General features: G+C 50.2%; 1 protein-coding gene across 1 annotated transcript in view; it reads right to left on the bottom strand.

Annotated features, from left to right (window-relative positions):
- Window positions 1-23083, bottom strand: part of LOC309679753 (S-adenosyl-L-methionine-dependent tRNA 4-demethylwyosine synthase TYW1-like) — a gene marked incomplete at its 5' end in the record, with an annotated part of 124535 nt that overhangs the window by 1528 nt on the left and 99924 nt on the right. Inside the window, one exon of the mRNA XM_082493140.1 lies at window positions 15500-15667. Within this exon, the coding sequence (XP_082349266.1) occupies window positions 15500-15667 (168 nt within the window). The remainder of the gene's footprint in view (window positions 1-15499; window positions 15668-23083) is intronic.

The following is a 23083-nucleotide window of genomic DNA, read 5'->3' as shown; positions in this document are numbered from 1 at the left end:
TCAGCCCCACTTTGCCAGGAGAAATGCTTCCATGCTGCATCCCAAATCCTTCCTCAGTGTGTCTGCACTTCCCAGGTGTCACTTATACCTGAAAGACCTTGGTGTGGGGCACTGGAAGGGCCCTCGAGGAAACCTATAAATTTGAGAGTGATGCCCAGGTACACCTCGATGAAGGGACCTTTCCAAGGTCAAGCAAAGCCACTATTCTGGGCGTGTGACACTGTCTCCAGGGCAGCCACAGCCTGGCAAAGTGGTACGGGAGCAACATGAGAACCATGCGCTGCGGTGATTGGGATGCATTTGGGGGATTCTTGAAATGGGCAAGAGGGTTGTGTTTGGGAACGGAGGAAGATAAAGAGGTTTAATGACACGAATCCTCTTTCCGTGTGAGAATTTTAAGAATTGCTCATTTTGACAAGCTGAAGCTGCATTTGTCTAGCAGACCTGCTCTGCTAATTTAGCAACAGCCTTGACTGAATCCTCAATTAGGATTTATCTGAGCTGAGAGCTTATTATGCACTTCATCCAAAAAAAAAAAAAAAAAAAAGAAAAAAAAAAAAGGAAAAAAAAAAAAAAAAAGAGGGAAAACAGACTGACTCCCTGGTCGGTTTTTTCAGAAACCTGATGGCTATGCATTTAAAATGGCACTTGACTTTCTGCCCAAGAGCTAAAAGCTTTTTTGGTCGGAAAAACTGCTGACACCCGCGAAATTTTGCAATCACACATTGCTAATGCTAATCTATTGCTGCCTGCGTAATTACAGCCAACTCTTGCAGGAGTCATCCTCTGCGCGGAGCGGAGACGTGAGACTGCCGAGTCATAACAGCGGGGAACGAGTCTCTCCATAAATAAACTCGCCCAACGCTCGTCCTTCGTATGCTAACGTGGAGGCCACGTTTCCCCAAGGTGCCACGTCCTCTCCAGTGTGCGCGGCCAGAAGTAAAGCGATAGCAGAGGAGGCAACAGAGTGCCTGCGAAGCAGCCGGTCCCAAAGAGGATCCAGGCTCAGGAGACCTGAACCTCCCTCCCAATGTGCGTGGAGGAGCCAGGTGGCACGTTCATACCCCGCGTAAGACTCCCTGCCCCTCCAAATTTGATTTACTAACGCTCATCAGCAAATTTTCACACACATTAAGGGCAACAACCCCCCCCCCAAAACCCACAGGATTCAGCAAAGCCTTTATTGGAGAGTCATTGAGCGCACAACGAGCTGTCAAGCTTGTTGCCAAGATGGGTATGGAGCACTCCTAACGTGTCAAAAGGGTCCCTAGATAGACTTGAGGCCAACTAGAGAAACCCAGCACATAAAGAACAAAAAAGCTGCCGAGACTTGAACCCAACTGAATATGAAATTTGGTAAAGCCCATTTCCTTGAAAACCAATAGGATGCTCTAATCACAGGAGGAAAGGGGGAGCTTCCAATGAGCCGGTAACCCCGGAGTCAAGAGTGGCTCAGCAAGAGCACCAAAGCCACAGGAGATGCTGGTGCCACCCAGCCCAGGTGAAACGAGGGTACGGACCACAGTCACCACCCCCAACCCAAACACCAACACAGAAATCTGCCTCTCCAGAACCTTAAAGCCAGAAACGGCATGGAAACGGAGTACTATTCCCTGCAGGAGATATTGAGAACTATTTCTCGAATAAGCCCTGCTCAGACCATTGCTCTGCCAAGCCAGTCAATGGTACGGCAGCTGCCCTCACAACCGGTTTAATTGGTAATGGGTGGGTAAAAAACCAGTGTCCTCTGAACGGGCTGGCAGCACTGGTGCTGTCGTCATCCACAGAAGCTTCATCATCCGTATAACACCATCACTGCCCAGCTGAGGGCAGAAGCCATCTCTGATACAGGGATGAGAGTATCTGACATGACTTTCTGGGACACAATTAGATGGTTTCTCTCTTTTTAGAAGCCAACTATTTTTTCCCCCCCTATATCATGGCTGTATGTCACCACAACAGCTGTTCTTCAATGGAGTTAACGACCTTGGGTGAGGCTAGCAGCAGAAAGGAATAAAACCGAAGATCTCCCAACACCAGTTCCCAAAAGTCCCCATCGCCCAGAGTCAGGCAGCAAAGCTTTCAGAGGCCACTGGAGGAAGCGCGTAGGGGAGGGAGGGAGGACGCAGCCAGCCCACTGGGTGCCGGCTTGTGCTCCTGAGCGAGGTGGGATGGTGAGTGGTGGGTTGGCGAGTGGCGGGAAGGACCTCTGTCCTCTCCTCCCCTCATCGCTCGCTCCCCTTAGCGTACAGCCCTACCCGGGTTTTCCTGGGGACGAACCCACTCCCTTGCTGGAGCTCCGGTTTAATCCCATCAAGCTGAGGGCTGGACCTCCACCAGCTGCATGAAGCCCAGCAGATCTCACAGGTGATGGACCTTCCCCATGGTACCAGAGGTGGCAGCTGGAAGCAACCGAGCCAACCCTGCAGGTTTGCACCAACCGCTTCCAGTGCTCCATGTCCTGAACTTTGGCTGGATCAAAGCGAGATTTTAAAGCTATTTAATTTTGACTCCATCTGAGCGTGCAGCTCCTGACACATCGGAGCTATTAAGGCTGGGAGCCGTCTGCCGCAGACTAAGGTGATGCTACCATTCCCAGCAGAACCACCAAAGGAAGGCTGTCTGGGATTCATTACAGCAGCAGATTAAATAATATTAAATATTTTTAGTGCCGCAAGAGCTCGGCTATAAAACACGCAGAAATGGGAGCAATCCTTTAAGTGTGTCATGGCAGGCAATTACTTCTGCTGAGGAATAAAACCCAGACAAACACGGGGTGGGGGGAGAGCAGCCTCAACTGCCCACAAGATTTACAGATTGGATTTTAACACTTTTGTGATTATTCCACAGATAACAAAAGATTTAAGACTCAAAATAGTTTCCCAACATCCACATATAGCAGGGGAGCCAATGCTAAACATCAGTGGTATTTCAGACTAATGCGCTCAGGTATTTTATTGAATTTTTCACTACCTGGTAAAGTCTTTTAAGGTGATAAATACTTCGACAAAAGACAAACAGTTGAAACCCTTCCTTTTCTTTTTTTTTTTTTTATTTTTTTAAGCTAGCATCATAAAAAAAAAAAAAAAAGTAATAAAGCTGCTTCAGCCGGCTCTGAAGGAGTTGTGTTGTCTGGAAAGGCGAACTCGCCCTTCCCGAGGGCTTTGCCCGAGCAGCGAGATGACCCCGCGGCCAGTGCACGCCTTCCCCTCAGAGCTCATGCGCCCAAGGTTCCCGAGCTCTGGTCCCCATGGTCCCACCACCGATCGCTCCCTACGGACGCCGTACGGGTGCACAGCAACGCCAAACTTCCCTGATTTTTGCCGATCCTACAGGCAGGGCAAGGAGTGTTGCGGTGAGCAGACGTTACCGCTGGGAAAATGAGAGGCAAAGGAAATGACGAAGGGGGATCTCATAATGATCTTCCAGCAGGTCTAGGGGTGACACTGGGCCACCCCATCACCGAGGACGTCTGGGAAGGGGTTGCAGACCTTTGCCAGGAGCAGCACGGCTGGGCTGGCCGTGGTCCAGGGGAGCCATGGGGCACCGGCGTGAAAGGATGGAGCTGCCTCCCTGAGGTTGCGTTGGCCATGGCCATGGCCAGTGCCGCAAAGAGTCTACAGCAAAACTAATATATACACAGCAAAGACAATCAGGAGCCAGGACCAAAATGATGGGAGCATCAACAGGGCATGGCTGAACCCTCCCTTTTCTCTTATAACTCACAAGAGTGGATACGACCAGGAAATTTCTTTAAATTATCTTTTGCAATAAGTTTACAGCTGCTCCGACTGCCGAGAGAGCAGCTTCTTGCTACAGGAACCCATCAACATTCATGAAGGAGAAGAACCGCAACACTACAGATTTCTTTTCTTATCAACTTATTTGCATAAGCAATTTTTGGGGGGTAAAAAACCTATGCATATAGCGAAGCCAATACAGTAGTACAATTTACTACATTCCTCCAGACATGCATAATTGCCGAGAAATAAACACAGGGTTTGTACGAAGGGATGAAATACAGAAGAGAGGCAGAGATGGTGACACACGAAACGCTAATGCTGAAAAATGGAAGCCAGCCAAAAATCAATTAGCTTGTCCTAACAAGGGTAATGTTATATTTTCTTCAGAGTGAAAAAAAAAAAAAACAACCCACACTGAAACGAGGAGGCTCCTCTTCATCCGTTCACTCTGGTCTTTCTCTACCAAAAAATAAACCAAAATCAATGTATTTTCAGGAAAGGACTAAATAGTACGGGCAGCATAAGAGAATAAAGCAGAACAGCGCGGCAAACCCTGAGTTGGAAGGACAGAGTCCGTCCCCGATGGGGAGAGGACCCACGGAGAAACATCTCTGCCATGGGCTCCGTTCCCCACGGAGCTGAGGGAAGAGCGGGAGGAGAAAGCAACGCTTTGGGTGCCTCTTTTATTACTTGAAGTCACGAAGATTTAGCAGTCCAACAAACGGATTCTTCCCCCGGCAGACGCACAGGATCCAGCGGTTAAATACAGCAGTTTTATGGGTAATTGTAGAGACCACACCCCTCCAAAAAATAAATATCCCTGTGTGGTAAGCAGGGCAGGCAGTGTGTGCGTCAGCGGCACAGCCACCGGTGCAGCATCGTCCCGGAGGGCAGGGAGAGCCCACGGCTCCTCCGGCGGCTTTTCCCGTTGCGATTCCCAGCGGTTTAAAACCTGCTTATGCCAAACATTTCAGTCGACGCTTATTTTGGTTGGTGCACAGGGTGAGACGTTAAAGGGACGTTTTGCGATAGCAAATGTCAGCGGCTCGGCCTTTACACGGCTAGCAGGCCCCGCGCTCCCCTGCCCACGTTTTTACGTCCCGTGCCGAAAAACAGGTCAAACCCAACTCTTCGGGTTTAATGCTCTTTGCCAACTCCAAAATGATGAAGCCTTCTCCCTGCCGGTTAAAATCCCGGCCAAGCAACACAAGCCGACGGCCGAGGCAGGGGCTCCGCGCTGCCGGGGTGTCCCGCTCCCCATCTCATCTCCCCGCGCAGCGGCTCAATCCAGCCCCGTCCGCACAGCTCCTTCCCGGCTGCCACCCCCAAACCAACCCCCCAAACCAACCCCCCAACCAACCCCCCAAACCAACCCCCCAACCAACCCCCCAACCGAACCCAGTCACCTGTGCCTTTGGTGACCAGGGCCGCAAGACGCATTCAGTGTTGCAGGCAGGGGTTTGCTTTCCAAAAAATATATAAAATAAAAATAACAAAATCACTTCGTGTACAAAGACTTCTTTTGGGGCTTTTTTTTTTTCTCTCTCTCTTTTTTTTTTTTTTTTTTTTTTTTTTTTTAAGGGAAGTAACGCATTCAGAGCCTGCAAACATTACCGTCCCTGCACCGCCTGAGCATTTAAACACACAGAGAGATTAAAAACAACCCCAAACCACTACCACACTCCATTTACATTCCTTCCTGTGAAAGAAAACTTATCTTTGAATTATCTTTGGAGAAGCAGTCAGGATACCCTCAGTACATTTTTCAGTGGCTTCCCTTGAAATACTTTCTTTGCTGAGCTTAAATACATTCTTCGGCTACTAAGGAACAGCATTATTCGGGGGAGATGGAGTGTGGCTTTGCACACAAGTCTTAAGCACATGTATCTATTTTTAATTCCATGCTTACACATACCTACGGTCCTGAAACTCAAAAACTTGCTTTCGAGTGCCCGTGCAGCCTCCTGCCGGCCGTGCAGACCGCGTGTCTCAGGTGGAGTGAGCTCACGGCCCGTGGGGAGACTGAAGACCACTCGTCCCACACAGGCACAGATTCTTTGCAGTGGTTCCCAGTGACAGGACGAGGGGTAATGGGCACAAGATGGAACACAGGAAGTTCCATTCAAATACACGGAGAAACTTCTTTACGGTGAGGGTGACAGAGCAGTGGCACAGGCTGCCCAGGGAGGGGGGGGAGTCCCCTTCGCTGGAGGTTTTCAAGACCCACCTGGATGCCGTCCTGAGTGATGTGCTCTGGGCACTCCTGCTTTGGCAGGGGAGTTGGGCTAAATGATCTCTAGAGGTCCCTTCCAGCTCTGAAAACTCCGTGATTCCGTGATATTAAGAGTATTTTGAGGAAAAAAAAAAAAAAAATCCATAGCAGAACCTCTTCTCCTTAGCACCGCTGGCAGCAGCTGGAACAATTCAGCAGCATCAAAACACTGCAAGTTTCATCCATCTGCAGTGATAAACGTCTCCGAACACAAAAATAAATCCATCACACGTGTCTGGGCAGGAGTCAAACACCCACCATCCCTTTTATTCCCTCTCACATTGTCATTGTCATCGCAGAGCCCAGGGGACACCTGCAGACCCCAGGGGACACCCGCAGACCCCAGGTCTGCTGCAGCGTGGCGGTCCTGAAGAAGCAGCACAAAGCCTGCAGAGAATCGCTCTGTGAACCCCATCCACGCACGGGGTGGGGTAACGCACACATCTGGATTTTCTACAGTAGACCAGACAGAAGTCTCGTGAAGTTTGGAGTCGGCACAGCCGGGCTCATGCAGGCAGGGGGGAATTCAAATCCCACAGCAGCCGAGGCGGTGCGAGAAGCCGGGAGGGGTACGTTCATCCCGCACTCGCCGCGGCTGACCCGTGAGTCGTTACCTTTACCATCCCCCTTCCGAAAAATAACGTCACACCTTCCCATTTCGCTTCCCGAGGTCACTTGGCGTAGAAACGTTTAAGAGCGTTCGTTGAAAGAGGAGTTGGCTGAGCAGAGGGGAATGCCGTGGCACGTGCGTTACTTGGGAATTAGGTACCGCTCCAGATGTGCGATGCAGCACTTCCAGCTACTGGTTTTCTACCACTGGGTCTCCACCGTCCGGGCACGACGACAAAAAGGCAGCTGGAAAAATGATCTTGATAGCTCCAACCTCGAGCTCCTTAATTTAAATTTGAAGACAGTCCATCGTGGCAATAAACAAAAGAGCTTTTACGCTTTCGCGCAGATTATTAAAACATATCATATATAATGGGAGCGCAAAGCACTTACACCGCGCAACTGCTCTGACTATTTTCGCCACCTGCCAGTATGGAGCTTTCCAAGTCAAACAAATAATTCATTGAATTATTACACACAGTTTCTCATCTAATTAAGGCACACAATTATTTATGGCTGCTTTTGTTTGACAATGGAAGTGACTGAACTGGAGCCACTCAGGAAAAGCAGCAGAAATACTGTAGATTCATTTATCTCAACAGGATCACGGTGCTTGTTAAAAAGCTAAAAAACTTTTCTTTTTAATTACCAGTCGTAACCTCGGGCTTTAGGGGAGGGAAAATTAAAATTAAGCTGGTTATTAAGTTACAAATGCGTGCAATACAAGGTAAAAACCAGTGAAACAGGACAGCGGGCACGGAGAGGCGAGAGCCTCACCACATCCCATGTCCGTGGGGCTAAAAGAAAATCTGCCGAGGGACACCGAGCCCCGGGAACAACCGAGCTTTAACGCCTGCAGCAGCTCCGCAGGCAGTATCTCTGACCAGTTAACAGTACCAAAGGTTTCCATCTATTTCAGACGGAAACAAGAAGTAACCTGGCACTTAGACATTCAGGGACTTAAATAAGTGCTCGTTAGCAATCAGAAGCATTAAAGTAGATGAAACGCCCGCCAAAGGTGGCAACTAGAATATGCCTGGAAATGGCATCTGCTGTTGTGTTTTCCTGGAGTGCAATAAAAAGGTCACCCCAAACCAAACCACCGCTGACCCCCACCCCTGCGCTGCCGGGGGCACCATCCCTCCCCGCGCCGTACGGCCCCCGTGCCCACGGCACCGCTCCTCCGCAACTCGTTAGCTTCTACTTATCACATCTAATCTTGCCTGAGTTATTCTAAAGAAAAGACTCATTATTGCTGATGATTTCTATTTTTTTTTTTTTTTTTTTTTTTTTGTTAATCCTTACCAGCCGCAGAGCGGAACATCTCATCTGCCAATTAAACAAGGGCGACATCCAGACAGATTTAATTCCGATGGATGAAGAATGGATTACTCTAGCACCACTGTGATCTTCTTTTAATAACTAACAGATCAAGCGCAGCAGAGCCACCTTCCTATTTGGAAGGAGACAATGGAAAAAAAGAAAACAGCCTTTGGGAAATGTAACATTTCATACTCACGCCTCAGCTAAGGCTGTTCTTTGGCTACTAAGACACCGTGTCCTCAGCTGGGAGTAACCCCATCCCCTGCGTCTGCTGCAGACACCGGGATGTTCAAAGAAGCGTAGAATGGTTTAGGTTGGAAGGGACCTTGAAAATCATCTCCTTCTACCTTCTACACCTCCCCCCAGCCCAGGTTGCTCCAAGCCCCGTCCAACCTGGCCTTGAACACCTCCAGGGATGGGGCAGCCACAGATTCTCGGGGCAACCTGCGCCAGGGGCTCACTGCCCTCACAGTCAAGAAATTCTTCCTCATATCTCATCTAAATCTCCCCTCTTCCAGTTTGAAGCCATTTCCTCTTGTCCTATGACTCCATGCCTTTGTAAAAAGTCCCTCCCCAGCTCTCCTGGAGCCACTTTAGGGACTGGAAGGGGCTCTAAGGTCTCCCTGGAGCCTTCTCTTCTCCAGGCTGAACCCCCCCAACTCTCCCAGCCTGTCCTCCTGGCAGAGGGGCTCCAGCCCTCGCAGCATCTTTGTGGCCTCCTCTGGACCCACTCCAAGAGGTCCGTGTCCTTCTTATGTTGAGGGCCCCAGAGCTGGACACCAGTATTCCAGGTGGGGTCTCCCCAGAGCAGAGCAGAGGGGCACAGGCTCCCCCTCGCCCTGCTGGCCACGCTGCTGGGGACGCAGCCTGGGATGCTGGTGGCTTTCTGGGCTGCGATTGCACATTGCCGGCTCACGGTGAGCTTCTCATCCACCAACAACCCCAGGTCCTTCTCCTCAGGGCTGCTCTCCAGCCATTCTCCACCCAGCCTGAATTTGTCCTTGGGATTGCCCCCAACCACGTGCAGGACCCTGCGCTTGGCCTGGTTGAACCTTGTTGCACGTATCTGGTGACCTTTTGACACGAAGCAGCAACCCAAGTTTGCTTTTCTCCTTGCCCTGTAACGGTGGCACAGGTACAGGGTAACTCTGACGGGTGAGCGAGCAGAGAACATGGTCCAAATTCTGGATCTGGGCTGCCGGGTCACAAGGACAGCTTACGCTCTCCAAGTGCTTTGCAAGGCAGGAAGGAAATAAAATGCGATGGACTCTTTTTCTCTAATATAACCCTTGTTAGTCAATCTGCAGCTGGTAGCTAAGTGCTTCCTTTTCCTCCCTAAATATAGATGAAATGCTCAGCATGGAACAACTTCAACGCCTTTCACCCAACCTCTCGAGCCTTAGAATCACAGAATCATAGAATCGCTGAGGTTGGAAGGGACCTTTAAGATCATCAAGTCCAACCATTACCTTACCCTGACAAAACCACTTCTAAACCATGTCCCCAAGTACCATATCTATCCTTTTTTTAACCACCTCCAGGGATGGCGAATCCACCCCCTCCCTGGGCAGCCTCTTCCAATGTTTCATAACCCTTTCAGTGAAAAAATGTTTCCTACTATCCAATCCTTCTGCAAGCCCAGCCAGGACGCACGGGAAGCCTTTGCATCCCATCCGAGCCCCCATGGTACAGACATGGGCAATGCTGGAAAACACAGTGGGAAGGAAAAGATTCCCTCTTTGCTGGGGAGATTTCTTGGTTGATGGAGAGCAACGAGAGCTTTTGACCAGGGCTACTATCTCCCCCTCAACTCGTTTCAGTTCAGACTACCCATGACACCCACCTTGGCGGTACCCTGAGTACCCACAGCACTGCATCCGGGCTATGGGAAACGAAATGGTTACAGGGACCTTCCTAAAAACCAGTCGCTTTGGGTCATTTTGTGGATGCCAGGCTCACCCTGCTGCACCGCTGGAGAACGGAACACTAACCCAGCCCACATCCACCAGTTGTAACGCAACTGGTGAGACAAGGGCGGTCTGGGGCACAGGATGGTACCCACACCACGAGGGAATATCTGCATCCAGAGTACGGACTCGGATCTGCTTGTGGAATTCAGGTGTATCCATTTATTAAGGCAAAAAAGGATCATAGGATCGTTATGGCTGGAAAAGACCTTTAAGATCATCGAGTCCAACCGTTATCAAACTCTACCATGCCCATTTCTAAACCATGTCCCTGAACACCATATCTAGACAGCTTTTAAATACATCCAAGGATGGCGATTCAACCACTTCCCTGGGCCATTGCAGCACCCAAAACTGAACAGAGCACTCAAGGTGTGGCCTCACCAGTGCTGAGTACAGTGGGACAATCACTTCTCTAGCCCTGCTGGCCACACTGTTCCTGATAAAGGCCAGGATGCCGATGGCCTTCTTGGCCACCTGAGCACACTGCTGGCTCATATTCAGCCACCGTCCACCAACACCCCCAGGCCCTTCTCCAGCCACTCCTCCCCAAGCCTGTGGCGTCCACGGGGTTGGTGTGACCCAAGTGCAGGACCCGGCACTCGGCCTTGTTGAACCTCACACCACTGCCCTCGGCCCATCAATCCAGCCTGTCCAGGTCCCTCTGAAGAGCTCTCCTACCCTCAAGCAGATCAACGCTCCCACCTAACTCGGTGCTCTCAATCCCCTGATCAAGATCATTAATAAAGATATTAAACAGGAGTGGCCCCACCACTGAGCCCCGTGGAACACCACTTGTGATCAGCCACCAACTGGATTTAACTCCATTCACCACCACTCTCAGGGCCGTCCATCCAGCCAGTGTTTGATCCAGCAGACTGTACGCCCGTCCAAGCCTTGGGGAGCCAGTTTTTTCATGAGAATGTTTTACTGAAGTCCAGATAAATAACATCCACAGCCTTTCCCTCATCCACCAAGTGGGTCACCTTGTTATCGAAGGGGATCAGGTTCGTTAAGCAGGACCTGCCCTTCATGAACCCGTGTTGACTGGGCCTGATTGCCTGGGTGCCCTGTAAACAGTATGTAACAGCACTCAGGATGATCTGCTCCATAAGCTTCCCCAGCACCGAGGTCAGCCTGACAGTTCTGTAGTTCCCCAGATCCTATTTCTGGCCTTTCTGGCCTTCACATCTGCTAATCTCCAACCCGTTGGGACCTCTCCGGTTAGCCAGGACTGCTGATAAATTATGAACAGTGATCTGGTGAACACATCCACCAACTCCTTCATCCCTCTTGAGTGTAACCCATCCGGCCCCATAGACTTGTGTACGTCCAGGTGGTGCAGCAGGTCACTGACCATTTCCTCTTGGATTATGGAGGTCTCATTCTGGTCCCCGTCTTCCAGCTCAAGGGGCTGCATACCCAGCAAACAACTAGTTCTGCTATTAAAGACGGAGGTGATGATGACAGCCCCTTTTCTGAGCTCATCAGCCATTCATTTCACCCAGTTAACGGAGAACCCCGAAGAGAGGAGAAAGGGAGAGGATTTCAGGACCATTCCCTGTGCTACACATGGCTGACGGACACGGAGCCCAACACCAGCACCACGGGGAGGAGGCAGGGATGCTCACAGCACACCTAAGGACCAGACCGAGCAGCAGCGCACGAGACAAGTTGCACTCACGGGAAACTCACGGCTGTAAAGCAAGAGGGAGAAGGCGGGTGGAAAACAACCCACTCGCAAAAGCGAGGCAGATATTTAAATGAACGTAGTAGGAGATAATTGGCAGGCGGGAGTTTCGACACAACCAAGTGGGCGGTAAACACAGGCGTAAGGCAAATTCAACAAAAGAGGGCAGAGGGTTTTATTCTAGAAATTAGCAAGATGCTAACTCTCATTCAAAAAAACCTCCTGCAAGGTAGCTGCAGCACATTCCCCCTTCTTAGGCACTCGTTAGGGTCGTCTCGAGGATAAATTTATCCTTACGACCCAGGAAAAGCAGCCGCCTAAGGCGTCTCTCTGGAAAAGGTTACTTGAATTAACTGTTAAATTATAACGTTGCTGCTGTCCCGATATCTCAGCGAATTAGTTCAAAAGCACCATAATAAATTAGATTTTTTTTTTGTACAACGCTGTTTATAGGATTTGCTACAAAGCAAATATTATTACTCGAGAATTTCTTACTATTGCTAAAGAAAAGAACCAAAGAGGACGGAGTCAAAACGCCGTGGGCACCTCTTCAGGAGAGGTGGAAACCAGCACGCAGCGGGGATTGGAAAGGTGGGAGGAGGATGTGGAGGAGATAGGGAAGAGGAGCTTCTCCACCCACGGGAGGGCTGCACTCAACCCTGCCCCTCCTCCCTTATCCTTCAGGCTGAAGGACCTGATACCCAGTCGGCCCAAGAAAAATTGGAAATACCAGTAAAAAAAACCCCAAACCAGTGTTTTTTCAGGTCACGGTAAGCAAAGCAAAGGCGATCTCTGTGTTATTTTTTAGGGCTCTGTGAAGGGTAACTGGAAAACAAACATTTTGCTGTGAGGCTTAAGTTGATGAGACTTTTTAAGCTGTCCATGAGGAGTGCAGGAGTGCCGGACCCAAAGCTCTGCGAGGTTAAGGGCATCTCACCTCCCCAGACCCACCCAGTCCCAAAGGCTTTGACAAGCACCTCACCTGTGACTGCAGAAAGACACTCAGACACCGCGAACCCACTTCTGGGCAGCAGGAATAAAGGAGAAAAATAAAAAAAAAAAAAAAAGAGAGAGATGGGTGGGGGTGGGAAGAGACTTGGAAGCCTAATGGGAGATTTTTAAGACACTGAAGTATCCCAAAATGCACATCTCTGTATCGCCTCTTGATTTCATGAGAAAAGAAAATAACACCAGACCTATAAACTGCAGTTTCCTCTACCTAAAATCCCTTTTTCTACCTAAATCCCCGTCCTTAGGAGACATCAGAGCCTACGTCCTCAACTATTATTCACCAAGTAAGCAGCTGCCAATCAAGGATTCTCCATAAATCAAAGGAGCAGAGGCTACAAGCGAGATGCGTTATCTCTTTGACATCCCCAGACCCTTTCGTACAGGCTGGCATTTCAACACTGGTCCTTAAAATTATTAATTTTAAACACTTTTCGAACACCTTAAAACTCAGACGTAGCAGAACACAGTGAAATAAAACACTTTTCCTAATGATTTTTATTACCGTCTTCCTGCAACTCCTTAACTTTTTAAAGATCCCTTTGATTTCGCAATTACTCGCTACAGTTTGATTGTTCCCAGAGCAGAGTTTTTTCTGCAAATAACATACACTGACAAATTTTATTCTCCACTGGAGCCTGAAATTCAGAATTAAATGTAATAGAAATAAATTTATTTTTTATTAGTTATTTTAGTACCGAGTATAGATTGTTTCCAAAAGACGCCCTCTTCTAATGGCTTTGGAAAGCAAAGCAGCCGTTGAATTCCTCCCGGGCCGGTAGCAATCTATTCTTGTTATTAACGGCGTTCCTAAAATTATGCATCAATAAGTTAGGTGGTAATCTGTTTCTTTTCTTTCCCCGGGTCCTTCAACTTAGAACGGCAAAGAATATTTTGACATTCAAGGATTTGCTCAGGCGCAGTTGCCAGTGGCAACAACCAAGAGGGAGACTGTAAATAAAGCAACTTTAAGGTGAGTTAAAATGAGTTTAAAAATAGCGGCGGGCACCCCGTTCTCCTCCGCTCCTACAGCTGTTCCCATAAAACTACAAACCGCAAAAATCAGGCAACAGTTTGGTAACTGCGCGGAAGGTTTCAACAATGAGACCCTAATCATTTTCAAACATGGATTTAAAAACGTTTCTGATTTCGCAAGTGGGGAGTTTGACCAGTTATTCCCTCTGCGTGCTGCGGATCACGCGGCACAGGAAGCCCTGAGCCGCTCCCCCCCAAAACCAGCTCCCGTTTCAGCGAGGGGCCGAGAGCGCTGCTGACTTCAGAGTATGCAAAGAGGAAAATCATCACAATTCGCATAATAAGTAGCTGCTCCACCAGTTGCCTGGCTAGCGCTTTATACATTTTTATTATCTTTCCATTAAATTTTTCTAGAGTTCATAAAGCCCAATTGTACTCGATATTTTTCACATCCCGCTTCCTTTAAAATTAATTTTTTTTTTTTTTTTTGGCACTTCACTCCTATTTCGAATTGTGTTGATGGTATTTATGAAGGAACCCAAGTTTCGAACAAACCGTTTTACGCACACAGCGGCTGCTGAGACAGGCTTGCCCTGCGAAGCGCTCCAGTGGCGTAAGGGATGCCGCGCTGGTGTCAGAAGGCAGCACCACTACCTCTTCTCCATCGTTAGGATGGAGGACGCCTATAATTGTTGTAGCTGCTTCCTTGGTCCTGCAAAACAGTTTTGCAGCAAAGCAGCTCCGGTTCAAAAGGAAAGCATCCTCTGTTAACATCCACCTAGCAACATCTTTTGCCAAAATTATTTCGCCAAAGGAAGAAAAATACTTTATTTCAATTCTGGTTGAAAGGAAGGAAGCCTGCAGTTTTGGAAGGTATCACAAAGATCCAGAAGACGAATACCAAAACCCTAAATGTGCTGGTGTAACTGAGCTGTATAAACTGCTAAAACCATCACAAAAAAAAACAGAAACCAAGACAAAACCAGCTGACCCACCTCAACAAGATTTCACAGAATTCCAGACTGGTGAGGGCTGGAAGGGCCCTCTGGAGCTCCACCAGTCCCACTCCCTGCCAGAGCAGGGGCACCTCCAGCAGTGGCACAGGACACGTCCAGGCGGGTTTGGAATGGCTCCAGAGGGGGAGACTCTCCCCCTCTCTGGGCAGCTGTGCCAGTGCTCTGCCACCCGCACAGGAGAGAAGTCCCTCCTCAGGTTGAGATGGAACTTCCCATGGTCGAGTTTGTGCCCGTTCCCTCTTGTCCTGTCACTGGGCACCACTGGAAAAAGACTGTTCCCATCCCCCGGCACCCTGCCTTGAAGGATTTATAAGCGTTGGTAAGATCCCCCCTCAGTCTTCTCCTCTCCAGACTGAACAGCCCCACGTCCCTCAGCCTTTCCTCATAGGAAAGATGCTCCAGTCCCCTCATCATCTCTGTAGCCCTTTGCTGGACCCTCTCCAGCAGTTCCCTGTCCTTCTTGACCCGGGGAGCCCCAAACTGGACACAGTGGTCCAGATGTGGCCTCCCCAGGGCAGAGCAGAGGGGGAGGATGACCTCCCTCCACCTGCTGGCCACACTTGATTTGTTCTTGCCTTTCTCAAAATGCAAAGCAGCGAGTGTGACGAAGCACAGGAGATATTGCCCCGAGCTCCTCCTGGAGTCAGTAAAGGTTCCTCACCTGGACTGCCGCAGGAGCGCTGTGAGTTATCACCGCCAGCTGCAACCTGCAGCGACTTCAGTAACTAGTCCACAGCTCTCCGCAATACGTCCTATGCCTTCCCCCCCCCCCCCCCCCCCCCCCAAAAAAAGCATCCAGCTAACTCTAGAAAGAAAACGTGTTGGAACAAGGCAATCGTGCAACATTCCCAAGGAGAAGCTATGGTGGCCGGTCTCACGCCCTGGCACAGTCTCACCTTCTTGTGAGCAATCAGGAGACAGTTGGAGTGTTCGTGCTCACACGCGATTCCGTAGTCGGGGATGAGGTCGGCCAGCTCCTGGACGAAGCGCACCACCTCTTCGTGCCAGGGGACGTTGGCCATGGTGAGGTTGCTGGCCGAGCTTTCACCGCAGTATGTCACGCCCTGGGGAGAAACATGGAAACAGTCACCGTCAGCTTAACCCTCTGCCAGCTCCGGGCAGAGCCGGCATGTCAGCCACAGCAAACCCTGAAAACCATCTGCTTTGCCTCCCCTTCCCACGGTATCTTATGGAAAGGCATCAAATATGGAGATGGCGTCAAAACTTGGTCTCTCCCTCAGCAACACATCACCAAACCACTGCGTGCCCAGGCTCCCCCAGCAGTAAAACACAGGTTAGTCTTTATGCTGCAAAAATGGATGGTGCTCGTGCTCCTGAGCTACCGAGGGACCTTTGAGAAGGTCACTTCGTTCTGAAGCACCATACGCCTGGAAGAAAGTCTTGCGAACAACCAACGCAATGAGTCAGTGTGACACTTCTTGAGATAACTGTCCTTCCATGCTGAGGCTGTGATTTCTGCCCCTGTGTCCATTATCCATAGAGATCTCACTCCATTACGTGTCCTCCTCCCTAACTGCGCCTGCGGAAGTTCCCCCAGCCGTACAGTGTTGGCTCTCCCTGCCTCCAGCTGTTCAATTTAATTACGAGAGAATTAAACCCATCTATTTCAGCTGTAGACGATTGCTGTAACTGCCCCAGATCAAGACCATTTTGGCAACGAATATGAAAAGACAGTCCCTGCACTCCAAAACCCATTTTCAGTCTTCTCCATGCTGCCCATGCAGTGAGACCCAGGTAACCGTAACATGGGGCGCTACGAATTATCAATAATATTGAAGGTTTTGAGTAAAACACTGAGTCCTCTTCACGTGATTGTTGGGATCTTGAGATCTCAAGGTTCTTCCTGACTCCTGGGCATTTTATACGGGAAAAAAAATAGGATCCTCCCCATGTTGGTGTAAGCAATGGGCATTTGCAAAGCGTGACGCCATCCATGCGCTGATGGGCCGGGCACAGTCCCACTGGGCAAAGTCCAGAGCAAGCACTGGCAGAGATGGGGCTCTTTAGGAGAAAGGTGTAGATGTAGGGGGCTGGCAAGGTAGGGGCAGCTTGAGCCTAAAGAAACAGCAGGTTTCTTTTAAATACCTTTCGTTTTGAAGAAAAGGGGGGGGGAGGGGGAATATATCTGCAAGTGTGCAAATCATCCTTCTCTTCCGCGCATGCGCAAAGTATACGGTTCCTGAGAGCCTAAAGAGCAAAATCACTAAAAAAAAAAATTAAATAGCGCAAAACTGGAACAAAGCAGAGGATGTCTGTGAACCTTGAGGTCTTCTGAAGACAAGTGCTGATTTTAGGTTCAAACCAGAGGGATGGAATTGGACTTTAAAGGTGGAGAAACGGTGAATTTGCACAGTCCAGTGCCACATCACCCGTTCCCGTCTCCGAGGCCTTTGCTAAACCAGAAGCAACTCCACGGGGATGAAAGCATCCTCACCGGGGGCAAAAGCAGAGTTCCCCCAGAGAAAAGAGGGCTTTTCTTCTGCCCCGCTGCTCATCTAAGCTATTTTTGTGCAGCAGCCAAGCGCCTAACGAACCCGAACGAAGCCAGGGAGCGCACACCTCAGGGAGGGGAGGAACGTGCTCTTCCCCTCTTTTTCCAGCCTTGGAAAAAATGGGAGACAAAGGTTTGCCCAGGGCCACGGGAGGAAGCTGTGGGGGAGGAAGGATAAGCTGCCCCGGACAGCATCGTGGCGCTGCCGAAATCTCATCTTCCCAATGCAGCCCGCTTGGCCCCTGCTCTGCTCCTCTCCCCAGCAGCACCGCTCCTCCGGCTTCCAGTTAGGACAAGGCTTAGAAAACCGTAAGAAACTTCCGAAGCTGGAAGAAGGTGCTACTCTTTGTTTGTCATTCCCTCTGCAGGTGGCAGAAGTACCCCGGTGGCTCAGCAACGAGCTCACAGTTAGAGGCGACCGCGGCGCAGCCCACGAGAGCTGTGTCCCTGCCCGCGTCGCGCAGCCACCTCCAGCCATTCTCCGCTCCACCAAGAGCCTCCACGCTGGTGTGAGAATCCCAGAATCCCAGACTGGTCAAGGCTGGAAGGGCCCTCTGGAGCTCCACCAGTGCCACCCCGCACCAGAGCAGGGGCACCTCCAGCTGTGGCACAGGACACCTCCAGGCGGGTTTGGAATGGCTCCAGAGGGGGAGACTCCCCCCCTCTCTGGGCAGCTGTGCCAGTGCTCTGCCGCCCACACAGGAGAGAAGTCCCTCCTCAGGTTGAGATGGAACTTCCCATGGTCACGTTTGTGCCCGTTCCCTCTTGTCCTGTCACTGGGCACCACAGGAAAAAGACTGTTCCCATCCCCCCGGCACCCTCCCTTTGGGGATTGATAAGCGTTGATAAGATCCCCCCTCAGTCTTCTCTTCTCCAGACTGAACAGCCCCACGTCCCTCAGCCTTTCCTCATAGGAAAGATGCTCCAGTCCCCTCATCATCTTTGTAGCCCTTTGCTGGACCCTCTCCAGCAGTTCCCTGTCCTTCTTGACCCGGGGAGCCCCAAACTGGATGCAGTGCTCCAGATGTGGCCTCCCCAGGGCAGAGCAGAGGGGGAGGATGACCTCCCTCCATCTGCTGGCCACACTCTGCTTGATACCCCCCAGGATGCCATTGGCCTTCTTGGCCACCAGGGCATATTGCTGGCTCGTGGGCATCCTGTTGGCCACCAGGACTCCCAGGTCCCTTTCCACAGAGCTGCTCTCAAGGAGGTCAGCCTGTACTGATGCATGGGGTAAAAGATGAACACGAAGCCTCCCGTGGCCAAATGCTTCTGGAACCCAGGTGGAGAACTCTGCTCAACCTCCTCCATCTCGCTAAAGAAACACGAGTCACCAGTTTCCAAGATTCTCCTGCAGTTCCCTGGCTTGGGGTGGGCAGCACTGCTCGCGCGGAGGTCGGCAAGCTGTTCCCCAGTGCCTGCCAGGGGCGGCGGGAGCATTTTAAGGGATGACATCGAACATGCTCCTCCCCGGCTTGTCCCTCCAGACCTCAACCTACAGCTACAGCGACTGCCAGGCGCTCGGCGATCCAGACCTTTGTTTAAAAAAAAAAAAAAGAAAAAAAAAAATAATAGACATCAGGGTCACTTGTCCAAACTGCTCAACAGTCCCCCTGGATCTTGAGGGCCACAAATCAGTCACAAAAATACCACCGGCAGAGTAAACCCAGTGCAAACGCAGCCAGTAAACACACAGATTATTTTTCAGGGCTGAGTACATGAACAAACACCCCAAAATATAAAGGCATTTGTAAAAACTCCCTCCGGCTCATCTCACTCTTACTGTCTTTTGCTTAAATTAATTCCGTAAATACCGAGAACCGTTTGGAAAATAGTCCATCTCCGACTATATCTCCCGCACACGCAGAGGGAGGGTGAAAATCCAGCCTTAAGCTGGTGCTGTAGAAACTCTTAATGTTTACTGATGAGCGGGAATTGACTCGATGACATTAAAAAGCAGCTTGTGTCGTGTTGGTCAAAGGCCACCAGAACAACTGAGGAATTTCTCTAATGCTGCCGCTCCGGGAAGAGTCTGCGCTGCTTTGTGAAACACTGAGAGCTGAAGTAATCGCCCCAGAGCGAACGTCCGCAGGAAACACAGAGGGATTTTTTTTTTTTTTTTTTTTTATAAGATCGATTAGCTCTGATTGCGGATCTCCCACCCGACACGGTCTGCCAGCCAAAAGGCCGGCACCATCGCTCACGCGCCCCCCAAAGTCCCCATCGCTCCTGATCTCCCCTGACTTGCCAGAAGTAAAGGTCACGCAATGCCGGCATGGTCTGTTTGCTCCCCCCCAAAAATAAAAATAGCTACTCCATGGGGTGGGAAGTACCCAGCACGCGCAGGCTGAGCACTACGAGCATCCCTTTGGGCAGAGCACGGAGAGACGTTTCCCACCACACGTTGCAAAGCTCTGGAGCTCAGTGGTGTGAGGAGCACGAGTCTTCGGGGAAAACAGCTTTTCCGATCATTTTCTGGAAGACTGGGTTCTCGCTCCAGCTCCCTTCTCAACTACCCAACACAGCAAACGGCCCGACGGAGAGAACGACGGAGTGGGACACGTGCTCCTGCTGTGCCCTGCACAAAGCCAAGACACAAGCGCTGCTGGTTTGGGCCATTTACTCGCAACAGAAGCTGAGGTTCTCCAGGTCACTGCAAGTCCCACCCCCTGCAGCAGCCCCCTCCGCGCACCGCGACGATCACTGGGCAGTGAACGCAACCCCTCCCGTTCTCCTCCACCCCACTCCGTCCAACTTCAGCCTCAGCATTTTGAGCTCAGCCGCTCTTAATTCGGAGATTTGATCACTTTAAACCAGCAAGTCGGGAGGTTCGTCTTAGCCATGACCTTGATTTCATTATGGCCTTGCTCCATCTTTAATTACGTTAGGGAAATTCTCATAAATTAGCTCAGCAGATTGCGACTTAGTGAGATTTATTTTTGCTTATTTCTTTCTTTCTAGATAAAGCTCATGAACGGCTCATCCAGGTGGTTTAACCTATGGTATCCCAACACAGGTCACAAACCCACTGGCACCCAAAAGGGCAAAGTCACGCAAGAAACTCGGTTTTTCTTGTAGACAAAAGCCCAACTGCTCCGTACCTCTCTTGGCGGTCTCATCACCTTTGCTCTTCGGCTGAGCTATGTTATTCCAGGCACAAAATCCCATCAAGCACTGGTCTTTAAAACAGAGCGCGCACAATTTTATGAATGATTATGTTTTGCGTTTTCATGTTTCTTCCTCCGTGAAGAACAATTCTACTTCTTTTAAACGGCATTTACATCTGTGCTATGATTACGGCACCTGGTCCCGGCTAACATCGCACCCCCAAGACCTCATTCAGCTACATTAAAGTTGAATGCGTCATGTCAACTGAATCCTGGGCTGCATCAGAAGAAGTGTGGCCAGCAGGCCAAAGAGGTCATTCTGCCCCTCTACTCCACTCTCATGAGACCCCACCTGGAGTACTGCATCCAGCTCTGGAGTCCTCAACATAAGAAGGACATAGACCTGCTGGAGCGCATCCAGAGGAGAGCCACGAGGATGATCCGAGGGCTGGAGCACCTCTCCTATGAGGAGAGGCTGAAAGAGTTGAGGCTGTTCAGCCTGGAGAAGAGAAGGCTCCGGGGAGATCTTATTGTGGCCTTCCAGTCCCTAAAGGGGGCCTACAGGAGAGCTGGGGAGGGACTTTTTACTGGGGCATGTAGCGATAGGACGAGGGGGAATGGCTTTAAACTGGAAGAGGGCAGGTTCAGATTGAACCTTAGGAAGAAGTTTTTCCCTGTGAGGGTGGTGAGGCACTGGAACAGGTTGCCCAGAGAGGTTGTTGAGGCCCCATCCCTGGAGGTGTTCAAAGCCAGGCTGGAGGTGGCCTTGGGGAACCTGGGCTGGTGGGAGGTGTCCCTGCCTATGGCAGGGGGGTTGGAACTCGATGGTCTTCAAGGTCCTTTCCAACCTAAACCATTCTGTGATTCTATGTCCAGCAATAAACAGAGACAGATCCTTTGCAGATGCTGGAAATTAGAGCGAGGTGAACATTATACAGGGCTACAAAGGAAAAACTCATGCTAATTAGAAACTCTACAAGTTTTGGAAACACTTTCTCACGGGTAAATTTATATGAGGGACCTCCTCTATTAATCTGCCCCAGCAAAGGGCAGTAGAGCCGTGCACCATAACTCAGAGCCAGCGTGGAAACGGGTTGACTGTGCCCAACCGCAAACAAGTCGGGGGAGTGCTAAACAGGGAAGTACATTAATTTTTTTAGTCCGGCTCTGAAAATCTGACAAAGATTTTAAAGGTTCTTATGTCAGAGCAGCCAGCCGCGCCAGTAATGGGATATGTATCTCCCAAGTTCAGCCGTATAGACGCAGCTCCATATAGCAATATTTTCCCCACGTTCATTATACAGATTATGATTTGAGCAGCATGAAAAATGTATGACTACAGAGGGGGGAAATTCTTCGGAAGCTACAACATGACTCATTCTTTTAATAAACTTCAAAGATATCATTTACAAGCAAAGAAAGCGCAGAGGCAAATGGAATAACTAAGTGCTCGGATGGCTGATTAATTCACAAGCACAAATCAATGAAAATCAGCTTAGCGACACACCGAATGAAAGCACAGCGGCTTTCAACTTCCCCAACTTCTTAAAACTTGAGTTAATTAACGGTGCTGATACCTCTTAAAAAACGTGAGCAGTTGATTAGGGCGGTCATGTTATATTTTCCAGTAATACGCAAAGACAGTCATTAAGACATCAAGTATCAAAAAAAAAGAAAGGAAACCATTCTATTGTACAGCCTAAGCTCTTACACCAACTTCCCGGCAGCACCAGCATCAACGATGCCGCCTCTTAATTAGTCTTTCATAAGGGTGCTTTGAGCACCCTAATCACACCGCACAGCTTTGGCCAAATACCTTGAAAAGCAGAAGCCCTTCAAAAAGCATCTCCGGCTATTCTCCGGTTTTGCCAGTACGGACGAAGAGCCGCCGCGCCGAGCGCGTTCCGGATCTCCGCGTTGCCGTAAGGCAGCCAAGTGCCCACAGCTGTATGGAAGCAATGCCTCGTGCCGAGACGATTATCGCTGCCGCGCGAAGCACAGGGAGCCCGTTTCTTCCACGGCGATCTGGCTCCTTGCCGGAGAGCTTCGACAGCCCCCAGTCATTTTCATCCACGGGGCAAGGAAGGGAAGATTACTGGGGAGCTAAATATGACAGCGCTTTTGTTTCCCGCCTCTGACGCTCCGGGCTTCCCAACTTAATTACCGAACAAGAGAATTCTCTTAACTCCTAGCCCACAAATTACAAATTTGTTTAATTGTGGCTCATGTGAATTAGCGGAAGAACAAAGCGTTGGCCAAGCGGCTGAGTGACAGAGCCGCCGTTCAAGAACTGGGGCAGCCCTGACCCACGACAGATAGAAAAAGCCTCAAATGACACGTTGACAGATCGCACTCCCTGCAACAAAAACGCTTCTGATGCGAGCATCAGCATCGTCCAAATTATATACACAAGCTTCTCGCGCACGTCTGCTCCTCGCCGGAGTGGATTCGGGCTCGCCGGTTGTTTTTAATAATGGCTTTCGAGTTGATTTAACAGAGGACAGGGGGTTTATTTGTGTCAGTTAAATCTGAAAAGCAGGAACGGAAGCGGTTAGTTACGCAGCGTAACCCCAATATTTAACACCAGCTCTCCAGATGCACCACACGTATGGCCACATGCAGATCGGCGCCTACAGCCGCCCATAAATCTTCAGCGACTCCCCTGAAGTCACAGGAACTCCTCCCGCAAAGGCTACACTCCGAAACGCCAAACACAGCCTCCCGCTGCAGCGCTTCCAAATGAGCCGTACATATACCGAGAGAGAAACGGCCACTGCTAAATCACTCACCCCCTCGGCTCCTTACGCCCCGGTAAAGAGCGACTGCAGAGAGGGAGGTGGGAAGAGTAGAAAGACTTAAGA

The sequence above is a fragment of the Vanellus vanellus genome (genome assembly GCF_965231255.1).
Source record: "Vanellus vanellus genome assembly, chromosome: 19".
Taxonomy (NCBI): domain Eukaryota; kingdom Metazoa; phylum Chordata; class Aves; order Charadriiformes; family Charadriidae; genus Vanellus; species Vanellus vanellus.
This window is presented reverse-complemented; position numbering and strand designations above follow the sequence as displayed.